The sequence below is a fragment of the Ips typographus genome, linkage group LG3 (assembly GCF_016097725.1).
Source record: "Ips typographus isolate SLU linkage group LG3, UJ_Ityp_2.0, whole genome shotgun sequence".
In the NCBI taxonomy this organism is placed as follows: domain Eukaryota; kingdom Metazoa; phylum Arthropoda; class Insecta; order Coleoptera; family Curculionidae; genus Ips; species Ips typographus.
The window spans coordinates 16614511-16630795 of record NC_138424.1 but is presented as its reverse complement, the minus strand read 5'-3'; the positions used below and the strand labels follow the sequence as shown (position 1 = coordinate 16630795).

Sequence of the window (16285 nt, the reverse complement as noted above, 5' to 3'; positions counted from 1 at the left end):
AAGCTCGGCTTACAATACGGCGATGCAAATGGGGGTAAGTATCGTTCGGATTCTTGAGAATAAATAACCCATTAATGTTTGTTAATCGATCATTTCAGAAAGTAAATATATACATTGCATATTATCAAATAAATAAAATGAAAATAGAACTTTGAAACATAACTTATGTTACCAAATAATCATAGTAAAGTTGCTAACCAAGTTAGCCTCTCCCATGATCCTTATTGGTTTTAAGTCCCTGCATGTGAATACGTCAATAATATTCAAAGAATGGCTTATTTAAGTCAATATAGTTATTAATAATATTAATAGTTATTGTCAATATAAGTCTAAATATAAGATTAATACTAGATTAATTACACATTATTATAAAAATAACCATCACAAAGACTTTTTATTATTACAATTGGCAACGTTGCATCAAACGAACAGTAGGTTCGATGAGATTTATGCCCAACGCACACTATGCTGCTTTGAGATTTAGGCTCGTAGCTACCTTGTGCCATAAATCAGGATCATTTTCTGTGACGTATGCTGAATAGGAAAACTCTACACACAAATCAACAACATACAGACTTCCAAACAAATTTCCCTGTAAAATGATTTTATTATTTTTGATTACTGATACTTCACCATTTTTAAATAAAATTGATAATCCTTTTTGTTCAATTTTCTTCACTGAAAGCAGATTGTGTGATAGATTTTCACACACCAAAACTTTTTCTAGGGTTACTTTTTGTCCACATTTAGTTTTCAGGCTAAGATTTCCTTCCCAATGTGCTTCAACCACTACTCCAAGTATTGCAACTCTTATTTTATGATGTACTTGCTTTCTGTCAGTTATAAACTTTCCCAGATCACTATTAACTAAGTGATTTGTAGCTCCACTATCCACTACAAACTTACAGTCAAGAACATACTGCAGTTCACTAAATCTGAGTTGTCCATGTTTGTGGTCATAAAGGCAATGTCTTCTTCAGTAACATGACATTGTTCTCTTCTTTTAGGACATTCTGTATTTTGGTTAGGGTTTCCTGATCGGTTTCCACTATAACTTGTCTGTTGATGTCCACCTTGATGGTACCCACAATAGTTTCCAGCATTCTTTTGATTTGCCCTGGTTTTCATCCATCGGTTTGATTGTCTACAGTCACCTAATATTGAGTTCTGGAAGTACTGAACTGGATAAAACTATACAAAAAAAAACAAATAAACAAACAAAACATTTCAAACACACTTTCCACCCTTCATTGTTAAATTCGTGTGGGTTAAAATGGGGGAGGGAAAAAGTCACAATCTCCCCCTTTTGTAATTTCAACCGTCGTGTCGATAAGGGAACGCTATTGCGCACGACTCGATTTTTCATCTGGGCCAAGGAGTTTTTTCTTTGCAGTGCCAAAAAATCTATTTTTCTACTTAATATTATGTCACCAATTGAAATTTCTTCCAGAAACGAAAGGAAAAAGGCCGAGTGGAACTGGAACGAGTGCATACAGTGGAAGCGGCCCAATCGTTCTTTACCAACGAGGAAGTGGGCATCGAAGGGGATTTTCACCCGTTTCTGGTCGGCTACCATCAAGACGAGGACTACACGTTGTTTCTGTTAGCTTTGAACAACGTCGATAGGATTTATTGGATTATGGACATCAGGAGAGGTAAGAGACCGTGAACGTTAAAAAGAGGAAGGAACAATTTGATTTTAGTGTGTGCCTACAATCGAAACATCCGAAGTTATTATCATCCGGGCCCTTGGAACGGGTGCAGATGGTACTGTTGCCGGGAAACGATCAAACCCAGTCCCATCATGCCGTGCGGCTGCACTCCCGGCACCCCCTCCGTCAAACAGAAGGACAGTCAACCGGGGGTGGTTAGAACCAAAGTGGTAGTCGCCCTCTACAATTACAAAGCCATTGAATGTGGAAATTTAAGCCTTGAAAAGAACATGGAATATGAGGTGATGGATGATAGTCAACAACACTGGTGGAAAGCTCGAGACGCTAAAGGGTAAGTCTTCTTGTGTCAGTTAGTTTTTTCCAAAATTTTGCATTAATGTATGTATGCACACGCTGACCTTTTCGTTTGGAATTTACAAATAGAAATTGTAAATTATTATCACCGGTGCTGCATTAGTAATTATCATTGTGTGTTGTACCGTTATAACACCTTAATCATATTAATGCGACCGGTTACAATCGCTAGACTAACTGTAGTCGCTGAAATATTATAATAATTGCACATTTCAGCAATGTGGGCTTCATCCCCAGCAACTATGTGAAAGAGAAAGAATTGCTCGGATTGCAGCAATACGAGTGAGTTATCCGTTTACAGTTCAGTCACAGTCACAGTACAATCAGCGTCAAAAATTAATATTTGAAATTTCAGTTGGTACGTGAATGACATGTCCAGGCAACGGTCCGAATCGTTACTCAAACACGAAGACAAGGAAGGTTGTTTTGTTGTACGGAATTCGTCCACTAAAGGATTGTACACCTTGTCATTCTACACCAAAATGTAAGTTGATTTTTAAATTGTCAAACGTCCGTAAAATGTTATTGAACACTGAAACACCGTTGACGTTTAGTTAGCCGTTTTAGAGTTACTATTGTTTTGATTCAAAAGAGACGCCATAGCCATATAGCAAATCTAAAATCGCCACAAGGTGTCAAAATATACAGTCCAACTCTGTACGCTACTCTGTACTACATAAATGAATTATGTTTTTCTGTTCATATCATTAATAAGCAAGGAATTGATTCGAAACTTACACACCTGGGTATACTAGGGTGTTTTAGTTAAAAACTAACATCCGCCTAACTGTAAAACGGTAATTTTTGAATTATAAACATACTTTTGGTTGGTCTTAGCTCACCTTGTATAAGCCTTAAAGAGTATTATTATTTAGTTCTGAAATACAGTGTTTTTAAGAATTGGTAGTATAAATATTGTGTTTATTTTATGTGAAAACAAATTAATTTGCCTAGTTCAGATATACCAAATGAAATTGGGTAGAATACGTAGATAATGTAGTAGTTTTCTAGTAATCTTCTGATTGCGTACTTTTACAGTTCTCTACCACACGTCAAACACTACCATATCAAAAAGAACTCAAAGGGTGAGTTTTTCCTCACCACATCGGAAAAACATTGTTACAACTCGATCTCGGAGCTGATCAACTACCACAAGCACAACAGCGGCGGTTTGGGTTCCCGGCTAAAAACCAGCCCTTGTTACAGGCCTGCGCCGGCTACTGCCGGTCTAAGTCATGGTAGTTGCCTAGTAGTGCCCCTTAAGCAGGTTTTACACCAACAGTTTTAATTCAAAGAAATTGGAAACATTTATTTTATCAAATTTTATGCTTCAAATAAATCACGAACTTCTTGGAGCATAAAGTGATTTGATTTTACACTTATCAAACTGTTATGTCAAAGTTGTCAATGAAAACAGTTTGACCAACCCAACCAACCAAGTGAATTTAGTGTTTAGGCGGTAATAGTTACAGATTATTTGTTTTTCTGGTATTTTTGATATTTTTATTTTGAAATTTCATAATCATCCTGAATACTGTGTTTATGTATTGAATTTTGCAGCTTTCACTCTCACTTTTTCGTTTTTGTCTGTTGGCAGTTGGCATTACGCTAAACGGCAAGTTTTTTTTTTATTTGAAGGTAAATTTGACATTCAATTTTGTTTTGATATAATTCGTCATTGAAGCAGCTTTATGAATTTCTTTGACATCAAAGCGCGGTGTAAAACCTGCTTTAGAACGATCAAAATAACCTTAAAGATTTTTAGACAAATGGGAAATCGATCGTAGCGAGCTGATGTTGTTGGAGGAGCTCGGTTCGGGTCATTTCGGGGTGGTGCGCAGGGGAAAATTGCGCGGGACAATTGACGTTGCCGTTAAAATGATGAAGGAGGGCACCATGTCTGAGGACGACTTTATTGAAGAAGCTAAAGTCATGACGTAACAGCTTTTTAGTGGTGTTTTTTTTTTCTTATTTAATTTTGAACTGTTTACCAGAAAACTGCAGCATGCTAACGTAGTCCAACTGTACGGGGTGTGCAGCAAAAACCGACCAATTTTCATTGTGATTGAGTACATGCGTCATGGGTCTTTGTTGAACTACTTGCGCAGACACGAACAATCTTTGTCGACCAATCAGGGCCTGCTATTGGACATGTGCATACAGGTTTGCAAGGGCATGGCCTACTTGGAACGGCACAACTATATTCATCGTGACTTAGCTGCAAAGAACTGTCTAGTTGGCACTGACAATATTGTTAAAGTAGCTGATTTTGGATTGGCTAGGTAATATCACAGTACACCAAATGTCAAGAATTTTAAAAACAAAACGATATTTCAGGTACGTTTTGGATGGTCAATACACGTCATCGGGAGGTTCAAAATCGGACGTTTGGGCCTACGGCGTTCTGATGTGGGAGGTGTTTACGTGCGGTAAAACGCCGTACGGCCGAATGAAAAACTCTGAAGTAGTGGAACGAGTTCAAAAAGGAATCATTTTGGACAAACCTAAAGCCTGTTTCAAGGAGGTTTATGATGTATGTTTAGCCAATTTTTTTTGAATAATAGTAACAGTATTTGTGTGGTTAGGTAATGAAAAAGTGTTGGTCTCCGCTACCGGAAAACCAACCCTCATTTCGCTCTCTCAAAGATACACTAGAATGTGTCGCAAGGCATCTTGGTCGATTGACTGGCGCGACTCGTGTGTGAAACCGTCACGCGGGGTACTTTGCCCATTTCTGCGGGCGAAGCCTCGTGCAGCTGGGTTCCGTAGTGTATGTAGGTTAGTCCGTTAGTTTTTTATTAGAGAAAACAATGAAAATTAGTTTATGTGGCAACACTGTACGTTAAATGTCAACAAGTAGTAGTCTAAAAACAAGTAATAAAAATTATGTAGCCGGTCTTTTCACTCTTTGTATTTTGCACTTTTACCATATATAATTAAACAGTTAAAATTCCCAAAGTGTTTTATTAAGTCTACAAGAGCTACTCTGCAAAATTTTTTAATCCGGGCAGAAAACCATTAAAGACAATAAATCCTAAATCGCTTTATCTTTCGGTAATATCAAACGGGGGGAGTAGTAGACAAGGAAATTTGAGGTTTTTTTGACAGATTTGTGATCCTAAACCTTGAAAAAAAAAGTGCCAATAATCCTCGTTTGCTTGGATTTGTAATGTAAATAATCAAATTTACTAGTTTTGATTCGTGACGTTGGTGTGATATAGATTGCTACTTACTCGATTTAATTGTAGGCGTGGATTTGATACTGATTTTACCATTTTTTTTTTGTTTTTTAATTTGACGCAACACTCGTGTATTACCGTGTAGTTTTGACGTGAGCGGGACTCTCTTTTTTACCTTTTTATAACCAGCTCGGTTTTTATATAGATTTTACTTGTACATTTCTTTTACCAATTATTTGAATACAAACCTATTGTATTGATTGCTTGTCGTTTCATTACAAGCATTGTTTTACTCTTAGTTTATCAGTCACAACCCAATAACACCCTCCAGTTTCCTGTCTTCTCCTACTTTAGTAAAAATAAAACAAACCATGCAGACTATTATTATTATTTCAATTTTCCAGTGGCGCATTATAGCTATTATTATGCGATTTATAATAGTCGTGGATATTGTTGCAATGTCCGAGACGGTGTTAAATCGCTAATAATCGACTTACATTCAAAACTTTATCATATCATTGGCAACGGCGATGCCAACACAAAATCAACAAAATTGTATGTCATTGAATTTTTGTTGTCCGCATTAAAATCATGCAAAATTTAGATATTCCTGATAATATATTGGCTGCAGCCAACACTATAAGGTTGAACTTGCTTCCGGAAAAATCGAGTCCAGTATGAGAAAGAATATGAACAGTTTTGTGTGAGGCGAAACCAAGTACAAGTTCGAGGTGCAGAAGAAACGGTGTTGCTAGCATATTTTGCAAAACTCGCTGCAGAATATTCTGCTTCGTCCTTATGGCCAAAATATCTTCGTTTTATCAAGAAGAAAAACATCGAATATAGAGCAAAAAAATCAAAGGTATTTACAAGAGAACAAATCAACGAATTTGTACGTTCTGCTCCAGACAAGGAGTTTTTGATGTGTTTTAGTAAAAATTGTGTCATCTTGACCCTATTTCGAGAACGGATTAACCGATTTCAGTTTTTTAAACGGTGATGAATCGGGGTTTTTAAGGGTTTTAAAATAATGTGCTACAAGCTAGGGATGCCATTTAAAAATTTTAAGTGGGGACACCTCTAGGGGCAAGGGGGCGAAATCTAAAATACAAAGTCCACTATAGTTTTAAACTTCCCCCTCGATATCTAAGTTGACGTGTTTTTTTGGTCCCAAGTAATTTTGCTTGCTGAAAAAGGTAGTGAGGGTGAGAAGTTTTGAAATGATGGCACTGTATATACCAGGTGTCCAAGAGCACCCTGGACATAGGAGATTAACATGGGAAAACGGTTTTGATTTTTTAGCGCCTGTACGGTTGATTTGATTGAAAAATCGTATTAATGAAAGTTGTAGTACCTATCACGGACTAGTTTTCTGTATTTTTTTCAGATCTCTAACTTGAGCCCTTTCGTCGTAAAACACGAACAAAAATGAGAAAATTTAAACTTTTGGCCTGCACTGTATAGGCGGTTGTGGAAATTGGCGGTTGTTGGAATTTACTTTAAATCCCTGGGAGATTTAAAGTAAATTCTTCCAAATTAAACAATGATTTTATTGAAATTTTATTGTGTAAGGACGAAAAAGGATAATTAACATAAACATAACTTAAATCTAGTTCTTATTATTATATATATTTACATTTATATTGACTTTGGTGCAGTTTGCAAGGCTAACGAAGGGTGGACAATTGGAAGCAACATTTTTAGTAGTAAACATATTCTGCACATACGTAGCAGTCGCCGTTGCCGTTGTCTCATTTTCTGAAATTGATCTTCCTATGGTTGATGCTGATGCCATATCAACATCGGAGAAGACATTGGTGAATATTTAATCGGCAACATTCTTCTTTTGATACAATGAATTTTCAACATAACCTTCAGCAACAGAACTGCTTTTCCAGCCACCATGTCTTTTCAACACATCTATGGTTGATCCAGAGTCGGCAAGTAAAGAAGCTGATGATGTGCGAAAACAATGCCCAGTATATAGGTTTGCGTTTGGTAGTCTCAATTAGCCAGCAATTCTCCTTGGTAGCTGTCCAAATGTATTTTTTTCTATGGGCTGAGTCATGCATTTCCCATTTTTGTAAGACACAAAAAATTGTGTATGCTTTGTAGGTGGCCTTAGACCAATATACTTTCTCACTAATTCCACTACATTCGTAGAGTTTTCGCCAGACGTTTTTATCACAAACAAGCGATCCTTTCCTGATTTTGTACCCTGTAGATTTACCAGAAAAAAGCTTTTATGATCCGAGACATCGTTGCAGTCTAGCTGGCAGAGCTCCTTTCCTCGACATGCTCCAGCGACTCCCATAATCAGCACCACCTGCAACAAAATTGTCTCCTGTCAGTACATTTTGTAGTTTTGTAGACAAAAATAATCAATGGTGTTATTTTTAGTAGTACTATCAGGAAAATATTCAAAGTAAAGAAAATAATCTTACCTTTTGGGCTAGATATTGTTCATCTGGAGCATTTTGAAGAAAATCCCTTATATGGTCGAAATCCAATGTCTTGGACTTCTTCGGCTTATAATGGTCATTCTGTCTCTTTAGAAATGCCTGGAGTTTACTGTATTTGCTGATGTCGACGTTTGCTTCAGATATTATCGTGGCTGTGATCATGGAATATTGGCTCCATAAAGAAGATGCCTTGAGCTTCTTAGACTTCTGCAGGAAGTAAGCCAGGAGCACCTACCTTTTCATCCGTAAAATTCTCTGCATTCTGTTCATCGCACCATTTTTGGTAAACAAGAAACTGTTTTTTGTAAGCCTCGCGAGATTTTTCTGGAAGAAGGCTAGCGATGGCCTCTTATTGGGCGGCCTCTTCAATGTTCATTTTCAAAAAATACGATTTTTCTGGACTCACTCATTTGTTTTGTGCCATAGCAACACTTCCAGGGCACAATAAATTTTAAGTGAATCCACCATGCCAACAACAATCAATAACAACTATCAGTAATACGAGAGTACCGTTGTAACCACTGTTAGTTTTGTAATTTTTTTTATTTTTAATTTCTTGCATTCTAAAGTGCATAAAATAGTATATAAACCTCGTGACTAAAGTGTCTTTTAATCCCTTAGAGAACCACTTTAGTCCCTAGGTTTATAATATACTATTAATAACTAAATGACAGTTAAAACTAATTGACAAAATGGTTGGTTTATCAACTTAGTGAATCCGAATAAAACCTTCAACTTAATTCCCAAAAGTCAAAAGTAGCACTTTAAACAATACCTTTTACATGCACAAAATATTACAATAACAAATCTGTACTTACATTTGTTAAACAATTATGAGGGCAGCTTTCTGGAGGGTTTGGCACTCGCGATTTATTATAGTTCAAGATATGGTTTACTATTTAATTAATTTGTAAACCCGGTGCGGGTTGCAGAATTCAGGACGACTACATTCTGTGGCGTGAGCGGAGTCTTCTGGCTAGGTACTGCCTTCTCCGACGTGGTGCACAGCAAAACTGGATTGATTGGAATGAACTGAACTGAACCCCTCTCTAGGGTACAACTTCCTTTTTATAGCATTCCAGACACTGGTTCCACCAATCAAAACTCCCATACCTGGCTCAAGTAATAAATTTGATTTATTATCCTTCCTGACAATATCGATCGCGCTTGGGGGACAACCACACGCCAGTGTTGCCAACCGTTTCACGTTCTTCGCCGCTACCGGCTATTCAATATTCCGCTACATTTGCCAAAACTCCGATACAACAAAAAAAAAAGTAGCCTAAGCGCGATTAAATGGTATTTTATTTGAGAATTAGTTTTATTTGTTCAGTTTAACTTCAATTCGTAGTTTAAATAGTAAAATTTTTTGGTAAAACTGCAGATTTACGTTTAACTGTATACATACAGTATACATACCACTGCTTTATTTTTACTGTCTGAATATATTTAAATTTCCGCTACTTAAGCTACAATATGTTAATTCCGCCGCTACGCCGCTACAGTAGCGGAATTCCGCTACGGTTGGCAACACTGCCACACGCAACCTAAATCTCATCCGACTCAAAATGCCTGCCGGAGTCCCGGAGTGTGACGTCAGTCGCTACAGAAGGAAACTGTAAATTGATCTGTTTGTCGACAATATTGCAGCAAAAAAAAACTGTAAACTATTACAGTTTTCTTCTATCATTATTCCACTCTAACTTGATAAAGAATGGAAGTTCATTCACACGTTCCATAGACTTATAATACAAGTATAGACCCCGCGAGTCATTCATAAATCGTCTTATTGTTTATGGACAACATCTACTTAGAAAGAAGCGGGCGCGCGGCGTGAGAGACGTAAAAATATGGCCACCAGAGACAGTACACGTGTTTGTTGGTTGTTCAGGTGGGGGCAATGTTTACGCGGAACGCGTTTTAGTCTACCAGTGGCGTACCGTTTTTTTGGTTTAAATGGATTAATTTATATAATTAACCATATCAATTAAAAATTTAAATATCATAGTTTTCCTATTCAAAATTTTGATTCTGCATTCTATACTATGTTATTTTGGACTTTTTATACTGGGTTAACTGAAAACGGCTAAATACTTTCTTTTACACAGGATAGGTATCTACTCCAAAAAAAATGAAACATGTAAAACATACTTTTAAATTATTTTACTCTCTGTTATCTATTGCCAAATCTAGTGCTTATAAACTATATACATTTAAAATAATAGCAACTTATAATTATAGGGCTCTTAATACTAGGTTTTCGAAGTTTTTCTATGTTTATTAATTTATAAAATAAGATTTAAATAAATTCTTTTATAGACTTGAGTACCCATGCCACCTGGGCTATAATTCTTGAAAGCAGGGAACAAGTTTCTGAATAAAGTATTGATAGGATGTGATAGATCAGGTTGACAATGACTGGTGACATTCGGAATCATAATGTGAAAGAAGTTTGTCATTGTCCACTAGTTCAGTCACACATTGTATTAACAGTTCACTTGAAAATCCTTTACATTTCAAGAATTATCCACATATTGTAATACAACTATAAAAGTTGTAATGAAAATGAGCAATATAATGTAAATATAAACTAAAGACAAAATTAACTTATTATTATTGAACCTTACAATCTAACGAGCTGCTTAGGCCTGGTTGTACAATAGTAGTTTAAATGGGTTTAACCTAGGGAATAAGCTAAGAGTATAAGTGTTGAGATATGATCAGTTGAAGCTACTGGTGTTTAAATAAAATGGTCTTCGTCAAGATACTTCTAACTCGATTTTTTTTAATAACATCCATTTTTTTAGCAGTTTCGTGATGGATTCTTATGGTAAAATATTTCCTTAGCACTAATTTGATAAGCCAAAATGCATGGCTTTCTACAGGATCATCGTCAAACAAATGATCGTTAAATTTGTCCAAAATTGTTGAAGGCAATAACTCAAATGCATTTTTAATTAATACGACAATTAGATTATTTGTCTTTTTAAAAATACCTTCTGTTTTGCAATAAAACCTGAAATATTTTTCTGCCACTCTGCAAATTTCAATTACTTGCTCAGAGGCCCTTACTAACTTACCGTACTGTTTCCTTTGTTGAAGCATGGAATTAACTGTTTCACCTTCAAGAAATGTCAGACATTTTGAGCAAGTTACACAGTTGCGCAATATTTTTACTACAAAGCCGGCAATATAAGCAACTACATCAGCTGTGTATAAAGTTAAATTCCATGCTCCAGCCGACAGTTGATTTTTATCAATAGAATTGATGAGAGTTTTTTCAAAAACTATGCTGGACGGATCTTGTAACAAATTGAGGCCATTTTCATTTTGGGTCAGTCTTTGACCACTGCCACATGATAAAATGGTAAGATTGTCCCTGATTCCGACGTTACCTGTTTCAGGTCCAGTGATTTGCGTATAAACTAACAAACGTTTATACGCAACCTGAAACTGTCTGGCAGTGGGATTATTATTAAATCCCCCCTTCGCTCTAATACTTCCAAAAAAAAGTTCAAGATGGTCTTGGGAAAGTTTGTTTGTCAATAAATATTTTAAAATTTTTTTTTCTAATATGTAATCACGGTAAAAGTGTTTTAAGCTATTGAGGGCAATTAAAAAACCTATAAATCCAGTTTTTCGTGATGACTTAATAATAAGCATGTTCGCGTTTGTAACTTTTAAACCTAATATATATTCGATCATTTCCTCAATAAAAGTTAAAATGTTTTCAGCAGTCGCCGGAGAAAATGGTTTTTTAAAGTTATATTTGGCAAATCTGTTTCTAGAGTTAAAGATATCAAATAAATCGTTAAATTTCTGTACAAACGTTGCCGTTGGGCCTGCATTTTGGAAGTTCTCATCTTTCAGGTCACATTCTAAATATATTAGTGCATCAGCTACACTTTTACTGAAGGTTTGTGTGGCTAACTTTACCTTCATCTTTTCCTTATCCCAGTTTAAGTGTCTAAGCCTAAGTTTATTTCCCAAATGCAGGCCTTCAAGCTGTTGCTTATTCACGAGCTTAATTAAAAAGTTCCATTCGATCAGATCTCCATTAGGATCTTGTATAGATAACAAAGATCCTAATGCATTCCGAACCAATTTTATCATGTGACTTGGGTCTGGAAAAATATAAATGTTTTCATTTGTAATTGGATGCGGAAAATATGGTTTTAAATTTTTGACATCTTTGAAGTTACCCCCTAAATTTGTGGCCATTGAAAAATTAACTGGTGCGCCGTCAAAAGTTAAAGATGTGACCTTGATCTCTGCTTCATGCACAAATTCCAAGCATTTGTTAACCAACCGAGCTTTTTCAGGTGCACTTAATCCATCCAGAAGGAAATATCCCACTGGAATTTTCCAGCAGTCATTTAGTGCCACAAGCATAAAAACCAGAACTTCTTTGGCCTCAGGAATCTGATCTGAGTCAATTCCCGTATTTAAGTCCACATAGCCACAGAATTTTTGTCCATCCCATTCCACTTGTTGTCGTATTGACATTTCGTCAAGGACCAAATTACATACCAAAGTTTTATTCTTCTTGGAAGCTTCTTTTTGCTTTATTTTTAAAGCCTCTAAAGCCTCCTTAGTGAAACCTGGGGATCCATCCACTGCAGAGTACCATTTACTTAAGGTATTTAGATGAGGCAATTTCCTATTAAATGTATCCCTAACAAAGTTATATCCTCGGGGAGAATAGAACGCCAATGTTAGGGCGAATGATCTTAAAGTTGCATCATATTTCTGAGTGGTAGATCCATTTAAAATTCTTTCTAAGAGATGGGAGGCTGATCCAGACAATGAAGCCTAAAATAAATTATTGTGTAAAAATCATAGAGTATAAAACAAAGTACTTGTATTATAAGTCTATGGTAAAAATAGATCATAAAAAACTTAAGACAACATACTTGTAACATATTTTCGCTGGATTCTTTTATAAAGTTCTTCTCTTTTAGATATTTTAATAAGCTGTTGGACGATCGAATTCTATTCCTTAAATAGCACACAGTTGACTGAAGACTTTTAATTTTTCTTCGTTGGCTACCAAGTGCTTTCTTTATGATATAGAAGTTTTTTTTTGCTTTTCGGGGAGTTCCAAAATCTTCACTCGAAAGATCACCAGCATATCGTTTTTTTCTAAAAAAAAAACATAATAAACTAAACAAATTTTCCACTCAACTCAACTCAACCACAAACCTCTTTTTTTGAAGATCTTCTCTTGATCTCTTCTGAAATCCATCAACGTCAGATCGGTCGTTTTTCGTCGAGGGCGCAAATTAAAAACTAATTATTCCAATATGGCGCCATAAAAAAAACTTTCAGACCAATTCCCAAAGTAATTAAAAGAAATCCGGAGTTATAAAAGTGTTCGTTTCTTTTTGTCCGGCTTGTTTTCGGGACAATTATTCTAATGCGAATTTGCGAAAAGAAAGTTCCATGAGGGGCAGCAATATCGCTCCGGATTTAAGTTGACAATTAAACAAAAGAACTGAAGTTAACTGATTTTTTCTGCTTTTGGTTAGTATCGATTTTTGGGCCTAATAACAAAAGCTCCCCGAAAATCGTTTAATTTCTTGTTAGGATAATTATTCGGAATCTTGGGACAAAAAAAATTTCTACGATTACTTTTTGGAACTTTCCAATTAGTTTCGAATTTACTTTAGAACTTTTCGGTTACCGTTATTTGACTAACTCCGATTTAATTCTGGTTTTAGCCGCAACTTTGCAAACGCCAGTATTAAGAAGTTAGTTCTGAATTAATTTGTTAGCATTGAATTATTTACGATCTTGATTTTTCTCAAACTTTTAACTGGCATCTGGGGCTCATCTAACTGTTCACCAACTTCTGATGCTGTCAATGTCTCAGGCGATGAGCTTGGTGGAATTGGTACCAATTTATGTTGCTCATTGACATCTCTACCATCACTGTTAAAATTAAAATCGTTAAAACAGCCAATTAAAAAAATCATGAAAAAACTTTACCTTCTTGATGGCCCAGGAATTTCATCAAAATCATGGCTTTTAGCTTGGGGAATATCTATAACTTCATCTCCCAGTTTTATTCTAAAAGTATTAAAAAAAATTAACTTCTAAACAACTATAATAAGTAATTAACTTACCGCTTTCTAACAGGGCTTCCTTCTACTGACACAGATTGTAAGAAAACATTATCCCCCTGCAAATAAGCTTCTTCTGAGTTTATAATGTTCATTTTGGGTTGTTGACCCAAAGCAACAGAGGTAGTAGCCTCACTAATAATCGATGAAGTTGAGCTAAACAATTACATTTTTTTAAAAAACAACAGATGATAAATTACCTATCAGGAAAAACAAACAAATTTAGGATGAGATAACAATGAAATACCTGCTGTAAATGTTTAGAATGTGCCCATTATGACAAATAAAAAAGCAAATTTCACATTCAAAACATTAACAATAGGTATTTCATTGCTGTGTTCATTGCTAGGAAATCCTATTTGACATGCACTCCAGCCATAAAGTATTTATACATTTTAAAATGATATACTATTACCTTGAACTACTAAATTCACCACTTGCTGATTCAAATGCAGAGTGAATTGGTAATGGAACAGCACCAGTTTTTAAAATTTTCCGTCCATCTGAGCCAACCACAAAATCATTTGATTCAAAATGTTTTGAACATATCTCAGCACGGTTTGGAACTGGGTTATCAGAATTTAATCCCAATAAAGACATCCAGATACTACATATATTTGCATCCTTTGGAAATCTAAAAAATAATGGTTACAATATAAATTGTTGCGTTTTTTCCACTATTAACCATATTTTTGATGGCCAATCAAATTTTATTTTTTGTTGTGTTTGTGCCAGACTAGAACTAGAGATTAGACTCTATTATTGACCTAGTCAACAATGACCATTAAGGTAGAGAAAACTAATTTCTCAAGTTACTAATGGGTCAATAATAGTATGTTTATCATGTTAGTAGTGGAAAAAATGTTTTGCAAAAGATTTTGCCATCCATAACTCTAACTACTAAAAGTACATCTTTTTTACATGCAATGTGAAAGTTTACCAAAAACATGCCAAGAACACATAAGAGCAAAAGGATTTTTGCATGGGTTGCATACAACATTTTTTTTATCAAATCGACTTGTTTGATGACAAAAGCACAACAAATATAGTACATACAGTGACAAAAAGAGGAACTTTTTGCACTAAAAAACAATGAAAAAAGTGCACTTGGAAGTTTGCGGGAACATAAATCATGAGGTGCACCAGCAGCAGCAGCTATACATTTTGTGTAAATCATTGCAAAGAAAATAACATCACATAAATTCAATAGTTTTACTGAACATTTCATTTTAGTTCTGCTGATTATGCTTCCCCTGTTATCCCCACGCTACGCCAATGGACAACCACATGTTTTTAGGTTAGATATATACTCACCGGTGAAATGATAAATTTGCACCCTTTTCTTGGTAATCACAAGTTTTACAAATAAAACACTGCCGCACCATGATTTGTATTTAGTCACAAAAGTCCGTAAATCACTTCAAAAACACAAGATAACACACTCCGAACGACAAAACATCAGAATCACAAAACAAAATGGCTAGAAACAGTTATGAATGGAGGAATAGTGGAGTTGTAAAACGAGCATTACGCGATGTTGCCAACTCAACGCTTTCTATACATATTAGTAATGTTTAAAGACATTTATTTGGCGAATTTTACTGTAATCAATAGCAACAATAATTGTTACAATACTTTTTTTATTTAAATATCGATTTAAACGTAATTGAAACATACACCCACGCATAAACTTTGATACTGGCTGTATACAACTGACAACACCGCATTTTGGCTTTGTTTATCTTGCCAATAACCAAACTTGTAAATAAAGGCCTCTATACTTTGTTTTATACTCTATGACACGTTCATTCATAATCTGATTCGAAAATCATGAATGGAGGTGAAGCTCATTGATAGAATGGGGCTTGCAAGTATGCAATAATATTTTAGCCTATTTCGCCTTGGTTTTGTCACAGACTTTTGGCAATGTATGAGGAAATGTGAAATATGCATGTGCTGTGCATTTGGTGTGATTAAGTGCGTTAATTAAATAATAACAGAATACTTCCAATTGTGGTTTGGCTCATTCTAACTCATAGAATTTCATTTCTTCATCCATGAGAGTTGAAAACATATTGTAGAAAATTCTCCAGAGACATTATAGTCTTTCTTACCAACCTACACCAGATCAATGTAATAATTTCAACTTGATTTTTCTCTTTATATTCAAGCATTTGCCCTTGATTTATATGGCTTTATTTTCATTACTCATATATCTTTCATAAAATCATTATATTAGGCTATGAAGGCTTTCACGGCCGGTCAAAACTGAAATATGAAAGTTATCCGGGCTTATAAGCCGCCAATGGACCACGGGTTATAATTAAAAAATAATTTTTTAATTTTAAATTAAATAATTTTTAAAATAAAAAAAAAAATTATTTATTTTTTTTTTTTTTAAAATGTGACTTGAAAATTTTTTAACAATACTTGTTTGTTATCTGCATATATCAAAAATACACATAATGATTATAAAATATATACTTTTATTCATT

General features: G+C 35.1%; 2 protein-coding genes and 1 long non-coding RNA gene across 4 annotated transcripts; 1 reads left to right on the top strand and 2 right to left on the bottom strand.

Annotated features, from left to right (window-relative positions):
• Window positions 1-76: 76 nt before the first annotated feature.
• LOC145726179 (uncharacterized) lies at window positions 77-9137 on the bottom strand. The gene is made up of 2 exons (XR_014177525.1): window positions 8487-9137; window positions 77-1893 (listed from the first exon to the last, which is right to left on the bottom strand). It is a non-coding gene; the product is annotated as an uncharacterized LOC145726179 (long non-coding RNA).
• LOC145726163 (tyrosine-protein kinase Btk-like) lies at window positions 1519-4985 on the top strand. Its single transcript, XM_081975130.1, is given in 10 exon segments — window positions 1519-1655; window positions 1704-2004; window positions 2244-2309; window positions 2383-2511; window positions 3066-3265; window positions 3793-3964; window positions 4022-4309; window positions 4365-4560; window positions 4613-4680; window positions 4682-4985. Coding segments are annotated over 10 exon segments (1467 nt in total). The 5' UTR covers window positions 1519-1639; the 3' UTR covers window positions 4713-4985.
• Window positions 9138-9818: 681 nt separating the features above from the next.
• LOC145726165 (uncharacterized) lies at window positions 9819-16054 on the bottom strand. 2 transcript variants are annotated; one of them, XM_081975131.1, is made up of 7 exons: window positions 15105-16054; window positions 14206-14424; window positions 13794-13946; window positions 13657-13737; window positions 12871-13599; window positions 12582-12810; window positions 9819-12480 (listed from the first exon to the last, which is right to left on the bottom strand). In XM_081975131.1, exons 1-5 carry the CDS (start codon window positions 15173-15175, stop codon window positions 13431-13433), a joined length of 693 nt encoding a protein of 230 aa, XP_081831257.1. In that variant the 5' UTR covers window positions 15176-16054; the 3' UTR covers window positions 9819-12480; window positions 12582-12810; window positions 12871-13430. The 2 variants fall into 2 exon arrangements, with proteins under 2 accessions (XP_081831257.1, XP_081831258.1); XM_081975132.1 differs by having other exon boundaries at window positions 12871-13590.
• Between the last annotated feature and the right edge of the window lie 231 nt (window positions 16055-16285).